Source organism: Mustela lutreola, chromosome 12 (assembly GCF_030435805.1).
Source record: "Mustela lutreola isolate mMusLut2 chromosome 12, mMusLut2.pri, whole genome shotgun sequence".
Classification (NCBI taxonomy): domain Eukaryota; kingdom Metazoa; phylum Chordata; class Mammalia; order Carnivora; family Mustelidae; genus Mustela; species Mustela lutreola.
In genome coordinates, this window is record NC_081301.1 from 29,900,243 (window position 1) to 29,910,966 (window position 10,724).

The window sequence follows — 10,724 nt, forward strand, 5'->3', positions numbered from 1 at the left end:
ACCCGGAACCTTCCGGGACGCCCCCCAACTACAACTCCCGTCATGCTCTGAGAGAACGCCTCGGTTCCCCTCCTCTGCCGGCAATGGCCACCGGACTACATTTCCCGGCGTGCAAAGGGAGCGGGAGAAACTAGTGGCGCTTCACAGGAAAAAGGGAACACCTACCACTAAGCTTACATGTGACTGGCTGGTCTTGGCGCGTCACTGCCCCCCTGAGAGCGGAGCGCTAGCAAGCCGCTTTATTCCGAGATGGCCGCACTGTCCGCGTCTGGTGTTGCCAGAAGAGGCCTCACGTGGATCGTCTTAGGGGCACCACGCAGAGAATTTTGGTCTCGACTCAGGTAAAGCGGAAGTTTGGATGGTGGGTCTCGTTCAGGGAAAGTAAGGAGAGAAACTGAGGAGGATAAAAGCACGAATTCAAAAGCGAGTGCCATGCTATTGAAACGCGACCCTAGTCCTCACTTGGGTTAGGGTTAGGAGTCCAGAAGCGAAAGCGCGGGTCTCCTGGAAGGCTGCGGCCCAGTGTTGCCTGTTCTGTCATCTGATCGCGGAGTCACCGCTCTCTTTCCCTCCCCCGTCGCTCATTCATTTATTAAGCAAACAGCAAACACTTGTTCCAGGCCCCGCGTGCGGTGTCCGGAAACATGGTTCGCTTGGAACGAGCAATCCGGAACATGAACGTGAAAGCGCTCGGGAAACGAAGTTCATTTGCGCGGTGTCCTCCTTCACGCGCCAGATTCAGAAGGGAAGTGTGGCCTCCTCTTATTGTTCGTTTGTGTATTCATTGATTGACTCAACAGACAGTTACTAAACGTCAGGTGTGGGTCAACATTTCCCTAAGGAGTTTACAGTAGCGAAACAACGCCCCTTCTCAGAGCTCGGACGTATGGGGAAACTGAGGCCCCATGGAGAGGAAGTATTTTCCCAAAAGCGGGTTAATGGCAGAGCTGGGACCAGAACCCAGGTCTCTGATTCCCCGTCTGCTGCTTCTCCCACAGCACCTTGTGGAATATTTTGAAGGTAAATCTGTTTTGACTCACAGTGTTAGGACCTCAAAACTTGTGGGAACTTCAGGGAACCATTTATGCCCTCAGGGTTCAAGCAAAAACTCTTTCCATCCGGAAGGATTTTTGTCATCTGTTTATGGATTTATTAGCTTCCCCTCTTTTTTGGTGAGTAGTAGTATCTCAGATCTTCAGGTTTGTTTCAGTCATCACAAATTCATAGAGTGTCTACTCTGTGTCAGATGTTTTAGATGTTGTTAATAAGTCCGACTAAATATTTGTCTTCATAGAGCATATATTCTGATGGAGGCAAAAACACAAACGTGGGATATAATTTTGAAAAAATGGTAAATTATGGAGAAAACTAGAGCAGTGTACTAGATTACAGAGATGGGAAGAATGGATTACATTTCATTCTGATGATACTACTGGCGTAGTTTGAGGAGAAAATGGGAGGTGATGAAGTAGACACTGAAAGTATAGACAACTCCGGGAGATTGGTAAGAACACGGAGTCTAAGGAGTATTTTTGTTTTTCTTTGAAGATGGGAGATTTTTTAACAGCTTATTGTGTGCCTTGGAAACTCTGTAGTAGGTAGAAGAAAATGATAAAGAGTTGATGCAGAATGAGGGCTAAATTGTTGGAAGAATCTTTAAGTAGGCGAAGGAAAATAGTGCAACAAACCATATTCTTGGCCAGACATCTATCCATCCATCCATCCATCCTTCCTTCCTTCCTTCCTTCCCTCTTTACCTTCCTCTCTCTCTCTTTCTTTCTTCTTTTTTCCCCCCAGACATCTTTTTTTCTGCTGCTTCCCATTTCTGTAAGGATGACCCATCCCAGTCTGTTACCAACTCCATGGAAAACAAGAGTCAGATCAGCTAGTATTTCATTAAGCACTGAAGTAGTGTATCGGGCAGATTTCCTGACATGGGCTCATGTACTCAGTAACAGTTATTCATGCAGTTTTCAAAGGACTGCAGATCAATAAAACAGGTCTTTATGATAAATAAAACGAGTTTATAATTTGGTACAGTGATTTTTATCCAGGGATAAGTTACCCATCTGGACATTTGGCAGTGTCATTTGGTTATGACTAGAGGACAGGAATGCTATGGCATTTACCCTATCCTGGACAGAGGCCAGGGATGCTGCTGGACTCTGACAATGAACATGATAGCACCCTACAACAAAGAATTATCTGGTCTAAAATGTCAGTATTTGAGCTCAGAAACCCTGACCTGGTAAGAGAAATAGAATGTAAAAAAATTAAAACTCAGGTAGGATGCGATATACTGTTACAGCAATATAATATGCTACAGTAGATCAGAGGAATTTGTAGTTGTATTTGGGCAAATCAAGTAAAGCTTCTTGGAAGAGAACAGTTCTGTTCTAGGACTTAAAGTAAGATTCTATAGGTGAAGATGAAAGATAGCCATTTCCAATAGGATATAACTTGAGGTAACACATGACACCAGGAAAGAGGGAAACAATGTAGTAGTTTAGTTTGGGTAGGGCACAGAGTGTATATAGGAGATTAGAGATGAGGTTAGAGAGGTAGATTGGGTTTAGAAACTGGGAATCCCAGGCAAATGATTTACCTCTTTACCTGTTCTTGGAATTCTTAGAGCATGTGAAACCTCCTTACCTGTTTTTGGAATTCTTAGAGCATGTAAAATCTATAATTTTTTTTGTGTGTGCGTACCAGACGAGTTCAGTTACAAGCTTCCGAAGGCAGGTACCTACTACCTATCTTACTCTCTCCACAGGGCCCCAGAGAGTAGTGACTGTGCATATTATTTATTGATTTAGATAGATAGATAAGATTGGGTCTGGTGTTCATCAGCTTGTAACCAAAGATTCACATATTTGCTTTTGATCATTCCAGAAAAGAAACAAAGCCAGTGGTGGCTGAGACAGTGGAAGAGGTGAAGAAAGAACCTATTTTGGTGTGTCCGCCCTTACGAAGCCGAACATACATACCACCTGAAGATCTCCAGAGTCGTGTGGAATCTTGTGTCAAAGAAATTTTTGGCTCATCTATACCTAGTAATTGGCAGGATGTGTCCCTGGAAGATGGTCATCTGAAATTCGGTTTGTTGGCACGTTTAGCTGATGACCTGGGCCATGCAGTGCCCAACTCCAGGCTTCACCAGATGTGTAGGGTCAGAGATGTTCTTGATTTCTATAATGTGCCTATTCATGATAGATCTAAATTTGATGAACTTATTGCCGGTAACCTGCCTCCCAATTTAAAAATCACTTGGGATTACTGAGCAATTCAGAAGAGAAGCATGTTGAAATCATTTTGTCCTGAGCAAGGGGTTGGTTATTAGCCTTGATACTTTACCATGTAAAATGCTGTCAGAACTGTTTTCTAAACCCACTTTTTCTGTGGAAGAATGAATTACCTCTTTTTTTCCTCATGTCATGAATTAATAGCAGGATTTTCTTTTTTCACATTCGCTGGAAAAAAATTTTTTTTAATGGAATCAAATCATCAATTGTGTATGAAAATTTCCTTCTCTGGAGGACACAGTAATTAAACTTGTTCCTATGATGTGAGGCTATTATATGTTCAGACATGATGTTTATTCTTCATAGGCATAAAACATGTTTTATGCAAAAATGTGTTTTAAAATAACATGTTTTAATCCTGTAGGACTCTTAAATCTAAGGTGGTATTATGTATAGGATAAATGCAAATAAGGAAACTTGGATATTTGTAAAAGAAATGTAAAAATCTATGTTGTTTATTTTAGTAAGTTGTTTCTTTCACTGCTTTACTTCACAAATAGAAATAGAAAATGATAGTGTTCATTCTAGATTAAGCTCTTGGAATTAAAGTACATTTTTTGAAGAGTGTTGTGTGTTTTAAATTTTTTTAAAGGTGAAAGTTGCTTCTCTGTCTAGTCATTTCCTTAATTTAAGTATTATGAATGAAAAAATTAGAGTATATACCAACTAGGAAATGCTATAACTTTTTTTTTAAAATAAGAGAGATGCCAGATTCTATATCTAAGTGAATGTTCTCTTAAAAGGAGATGATACTTATGTCAAATCTTTTTAGCTTTTCTGTCCCACTTTTCTGACAGAGAAGGGGCATGCACTTTAGCAGGGCAGGGGGTGGGATGCAGAGGGAGCGGGAGAGAGAATCTTGAGCAGTCTTCATACCCAGCATGGAGCCATGATGGAGGGCTTCATCTGATGACCTGAGCTGAAATCCAGAGTTGGCCACTTAAGTAAGTAACCCAGGTGCCCCCTTTTCTGTAACTTTAAAATTGGCTTGGAGTACCTGCCGATGTCCACTAGGGTGGTCTTTGCAGACTTTGGTGTAGGTACTCAATTTGTGGAAATACTTAAGTAGCTAATTACCATATAGTTCTGAACTACAGATGTTGAGGAAGTGATTAAATTAGGAATTATTATTATTTTTTTAAAGATTTATTTATTTATTTGACAGAGAGAGATTACAAGTAGGCAGAGAGGCAGGCAGAGAGAGAGAGGAGGAAGCAGGCTCCCTGCTGAGCAGAGAGCCCGATGCGGGACTCGATCCCAGGATCCTGAGATCATGACCTGAGCCGAAGGCAGCGGCTTAACCCACTGAGCCACCCAGGCGCCCAGGAATTATTTTTGTTTAGACTTCAGATATGGCTAGTCAGTAATAAGACAGAGAAGGAATTTCATGTATTTTACCTTGACCACTAATAGTTCTGAAAGAAAAGTGATAATTTTTATATGAAGGAAATTGCATATATTCTCTTTTCCAAGGGTAACTTCTTTGAAGTGGGCAAAAGTCAGATGGTTATATAAATTCTGGCATATTAATAAAATTGGTTCCATTATGGTCATACCCATAAATGTCAGCGGACAATGAGATTTTTAATAATCTACAGATTAAAGAACATCAGAAGTTTCTGAAGCCCTGGAGCTTAAATATCAGAGCTGATAAATTCCTTCTATGTGAGAAAGTTTTCCGTATGGAAATAGTTGAATTTAACTTAACCGGATTTGATTATCTTATTTCCTGCACATCTTTTACTTCTGGAGATAGAGAAAAATGTGCAAAGGGCATGACGGAAATAATAGATAATAAAGGGAGTGTAGAAAAAACACTTGGTTTTACCTGGAGAACTGCAAAACCCAGCTGTGTATGGGTATAAAGGCAGAGGGACTTATTTGTAACCTGGAGCAGTGTTTCTCAAAATTTAACGTGCATATGAATTACTTGGAGATCTTTTTAAAATGCAGATTCTGGTTACATAGATCAAGAGTGGGTCCTGAGCTTCTGTATGTCTAAAAACTCCTACACAATGCTGTTCATGTTTTGAGTAACATGACCCTAGACCCTAGAATTAAAGTGGGAAAGTACCATCCCTGAAGCAGTGGTCCTGAAACGTTGAGCTAATAGACAAGATAAACCACATCCATTAATAACACTAGAAGGTGTCACCGTTCGACAGTCCAATGCAATAAATCTATCAATGATGACCTTTGGTTTTCCTGAAAAGTTTAAATTAGATTTGCTAACTTGTTTACTGAGGTCACCAAGCATGATATAATTATATATGGTTTACATTTTAAAAAATTAAGTAATTGCTGTATAAAAGAGTTCTCAATTATAGTTAGCTGGGCCTTTCAACTCAGTAAATATATTTACATAAAACCTGGTAATAAAATATTCAGTGTTAATAGAAATAGATTTGCACAGACAGTTGTATTTCAAGCCACATAAATAGACTTCTCCCTCTCCTGTTCTTTTTTATTTTAATGTCATTTTTCTGATTAGAAAAAGCACATTTTTAAACATTTGGGAAAGCCAATACCATTTTGGTCTTGCTACTCCGATAATCACTAACATACTCGTGTATTTCCAAATGAAAAACCTTTTTCCTATATTTTAAAACTTACTGTCACATTGTCCTGTTCCCTTCACTCTATGATCATTTCTGCTTATTTTAAGATAGCCTTAAGAGTAATAAATTTGACTAATAACCTCTGTAACTGAATGTTAGGTACAGTAGACCTTTCTTAACCATTGGGGGATACATCTCAAGGCCCCCAATGGATGCTGAAACCCTGGATAGTATTTAACCCTATATATGCTATATTTTTTCCTATACATTCAGACCTATGAAAGTTTATAATTAGGTACTGCAAGAAATTAGCCATAACTAATATTAAATAGAAGAATTATAACAATATGCTGTAATGAAAGTTATGTGAAGGTGGTCTTTCAAAATATTGGGCTAAACTGGGGGCACCTGGGTGGCTCAATGGGTTAAGCCTCTGCCTTTGGCTTAGATCGTGATCTCAGAGGCTCTCTGCTTTGTGGGGAGCCTGTTTCCTCCTCTCTCTGCCTACTTGTGATCTCTTTCTCTCTGTCAAATAAATAAATAAAATCTTTAAAAAATATATATTGTACTATACTCACCCTTCTTAGGATGAGGTGAGATGATAAAATGCCTGTTTGTGATGAGATGAAGTGAGGTGAATAACCCAGGTGTTGTGATGTAGAATTAGGTAGGCTGCTATTGACCTGATTTACATCAGAAGTATTGTTTGCTTCCTGATTGGGGTTGACCAAAGGTAAATCAAACTGGAAAGTGAATCTAGCTAAGGGTGCGGAGAACCACTATAATCTTTCAATCATGCTATTACTGGATATTTAAGTTATTGCCCGTTTTTTGCTTTTATTTTTATCTATTTTTTAAAAAATACAACTTTTTCAGTTTTTTGTGTATTGGTCTGCCATAAAACTCCCTTTTACTCAGAAGTGGAAGTCATTCCACTAAATTTCTTGACTTTGAACCTAGGAATGGGCAACGTGGTCTTCTTTGTTTGTTTATAAGTATGTATAAGTCATCCTTTTGGCAGTATTTTTTATAAGATTTTATTTATTTATTTGACAGAAAAAGAGATCACAAGCAGGCAGAGAGAGAGGAGGAAGCAGGCTCCATGCTGAGCAGAGAGCCGGATGCGGGCCTCGATCCCACGACCCTGGGACCATGACCTGAGCCAAAGGCAGAGGCTTGAACCCACTGAGCCACCCAGGCGCCCTTGGCAGTATTTTTTTAAAGTAAGCTCTACACCCAAAGTGGAGCTTGAATTCATGATGCCAAGATTAAGATTCACATACTGTCCTGACTGAGACAGCCAGACACCCCTGTCCTACTTCTTTGATTTGTAATCCCATTAACATATGTTCTGTATATCCTAAGAGATTAAATGACAGGTACCTTGAACTCAGTCATACCTGCAAACATGAGCTTATCTTATCTGCAGTCACTTTTCTATCTTATTTTTATTAGGTTATTTCACAGTGCAAAAGTCCTAAAGTTTTTTTTTACTTGTATGATTTCTAGGTTCAAAAGTAGTCTCTAAAATTAACTTCTGATTCAGCAGAATTCCAATGTTAGTTGAATAGTAGCAAACTGCAGCTACCATGAAATTTATTTTCCATCAGGAAATATTAAATTCAAAATATTTAACACTGAAGCAATACTAATCATACATTGTTCATATTCAATTTTCACTGATGCCCCAGAAATGACCTTTATAGTAATTTTACCTCCTGATAGAGGATCTAATCGTGGTTCATGCTTTACATTTTTGTTATCATCTTCACTTGCTCTCCTTTACTTTGAAACAGTTCTTTATTAAATTGTATTTTACAAGGAATTTATTCACTCCATCTAAGTTGTCAAATTAGCATAAAATTGTTCATAATATTCTCTTATTTTCCTCTTCATGGTCTATTGTATCTGCAATGATAACCCCCTTTCATTTTGGGCATTTAAATTTTATTCTTTTTATTTGATCATTCTGGCTTGTAGTTCATCAATTTTGTCGGCCTCCTCAAAGAACCAGATTCGTCTTTGTTCATTTCTTTCTATTGTTTATTTTCTGTTTCATTGCTAATACACTTTTCTTACTTCCTTTCTTCTAATTTAGGTTTACTTTCCTCTTTTTTTTTTTTTTTAAGATTTTATTTATTTATTTGGCAGAGAGAGACTCAGTGAGAGAGGGAATACAAGGGGAGGGAGTGGGAGATGGAGAAGCAGGCTTCCTGCCGAGTAGGAAATCCAGTGTGGGCTTGATCCTGAGCCTAAGACAGAGGCTCAAAGACTGAGCCACACAAGCACCCCACATTTATTTATTTATTTATTTATTTAGAGAGGGAGACAGTGCTTCATTAGTTTGGTTAGACTGCAAAGACATATTTGAGGTTTTGACTTATAAGAGGACTCTAGATAGCGCCATTCTTCTTTATTGAGGAAAAGGAAGTTTAGAGGGGAATATGTCAGGTACTTTTTAGCTTGTAATCAGGGCTATCTCTCCTCTGGGCTGATTGGAAATGTGTTAAAGTCTCAGGTCTTGAATGAGAAGTAAAGTCAGATTCTTAATTTCAGTGTTTGGAATTTAGCAGTTCATGCAGACAAATAGTCTTTTTGCCCATTTTACAACCTCAGCTATGGAGTTCAAAGAGTGCTCCGATAAGGGCACAAACTCTGTTGGAGTTTGTTTACAGAAGATACCAACAGGGATTTGTGATTATGAAGATATCAAGCCAGGATTTATATTTCTGGGGAAGAATGACTCTGAAATTATTTGTTAGCCTTTCTTTATTCTATCTTCCCCCATCTCCATTAATATTTTTCCCTCTTTCTAAAACTGTTTCCTAGGATATTGTAGAAGAAACTCTCTTAGTCTGGGATTTTGAATTGTGGTCTTCTTTTTATATTATTTGAAGGGTGATTTAATGTCAGATGAATGGTTTGTTAGAATTACATTATGCGAGGATATTTCTTAAAGGTCTTACATATTTATGCAATTCAAGAATACTTTCTGGTAGTGAAATGTAATAAACTGAGGATATGAAGGAAAAAGTGATGATGTTTGAAAAGAATTATAAGTTGAACTAAGGCTAATGACTTTTCATTTACTTTCTTTCTGTTCAGGAAAACTGGTTGATCCATGTGATATTTAAGTAGAAACTTAATGGATAATGTATGGAAGGAAGTCTACACCTTTAGGCTTTTTTTTTTTTTTTAAGATTTTATTTATTTATTTGACAGACAGAGATCACAAGTAGGCAGAGAGAGGAGGAAGCAGGCTCCCTGCTGAACGGAGAGCCCGATGCAGGGCTTGATCCCAGGACCCTGAGACCATGACCTGAGCCGAAAGCAGAGGCTTTAACCCACTGAGCCACCCAGGCGCCCCACCTTTAGGCTTATTTAAAGTCGGACTGTGTCTAATCTCTCCATGATTATCATAGTGTAGACCCTTGATAAATTCTTATTGAACTACTAATCAGTTTTACTAAGAATTGGAGATATAAATTCCATTCCTGACTGCCATGTATTTCTGTGTGCCTTATGTATACTCAATTTCTTAAATAAGTTTACAAGGGAAATAGAGTACTTTGGGGCTATAAAATCACTTGTTTTTAAGCTTCTCGGGGGAAAATGTCTTATTCACCATCAGATTTTCATTCTCAGCACTTGTCTCTCATTAGTTGGCTCATTCTCATCAGCATGTATTCATGCCCGTGTCTACCCCATCTCTTGCTCTCTCCCTCTGAACGCACATGCGCGTGCGCGCGTGCACACACACACACATTAAAAACAGAACACAATGTTAGCAGATACTGTCAATACCTTGTCTGTATAGACTTCTCCTAGTGGTATTAGTGCACAAGCCTGACTCACAATATCAGACCTTGGATTCTTGTGCCTGACAGTTTTTTGGGGCCTCCAGAGTCCATTTTACCTCTCAGCATGGCAGGATGGAAGTGGTGGGAAAGTAAGGCTCCTTCTTCCCCCACCAGTCAGCCCTCAACCAACAATTTATTAGATACTTCCCATTGTTCCTCGGTGCTTATGTTTCCTGGAAACCCCTCAAAGTACACTACTTGCTTTTGAGTTCTTAATGCAAAGTAGAGTTCTCGAGGAATGTGAGGTGGGCCACAAAGCAAACTCTTGGCCCATACTTCAACTACCACTCTATTTCCCTTCTTAATCTGGAATAATTCAGCTGTCATATTCATTCTCATCCCTACTCTTACCAGGCAGTGTCCTCTCTCTAAAAATGCAGGAGGATTTACACATAGTATAGCAAATAGCAGTTCCAGATTTGAACTTGCCTAAATTATCGATTGGCAGTCATCTTTCTTTCAGCTTCCTTCACTCTTACACAATTGTGAGAACTGGTTTAGTAGTCTCCAAAAGCTTTTTGTCTTTGCAACTGATGGCTGATCTCACTGAGCCTTTGCCTGGTGTCCTGGTGTCCTGGTGTCCTGCAGAACATAGGAGCACAATAAACAGCTGTTGTACACCTTTAAGTTTTTGAGGGGTTTATTACACAGCCTAGTAACTGGAACACCTGTTTCTTTTGGGGTTACTCAAATATTTTGTGTGTGTGTGTGTGTTATTCTAGAGAATATAATAGGTACCTGAGAAGTCTAGCTCTTGGTTAAAAACTCATGTGTGATTTTCCAGAACTGACCATAGGCAATTACAAAGGCTTTAATTGTCAGGTATCATGGTGGAATGCTGCTCTTCCAGCACAAGACTTGGGGTACAACCAGTGCATGTCAATCTCTGAAAAAAGTTGGAGGCAAGGACTCTGGACACTTGGTACTTACTGGTCTCCCTAGTCACTAGTCACACAGGCTGGTTGGACCCTCATATTTGCCTTTCCTGCCCAGGATCCTTCATG

General features: G+C 39.2%; 1 protein-coding gene across 1 annotated transcript; it reads left to right on the plus strand.

Moving 5' to 3' along the window:
• Positions 1 to 187: 187 nt before the first annotated feature.
• MRPL50 (mitochondrial ribosomal protein L50) lies at positions 188 to 3,864 on the plus strand. Its single transcript, XM_059142734.1, has 2 exons — positions 188 to 341; positions 2,893 to 3,864. Exons 1-2 carry the CDS (start codon positions 250 to 252, stop codon positions 3,278 to 3,280), a joined length of 480 nt encoding a protein of 159 aa, XP_058998717.1. The 5' UTR covers positions 188 to 249; the 3' UTR covers positions 3,281 to 3,864.
• The last annotated feature ends 6,860 nt before the right edge of the window (positions 3,865 to 10,724 follow it).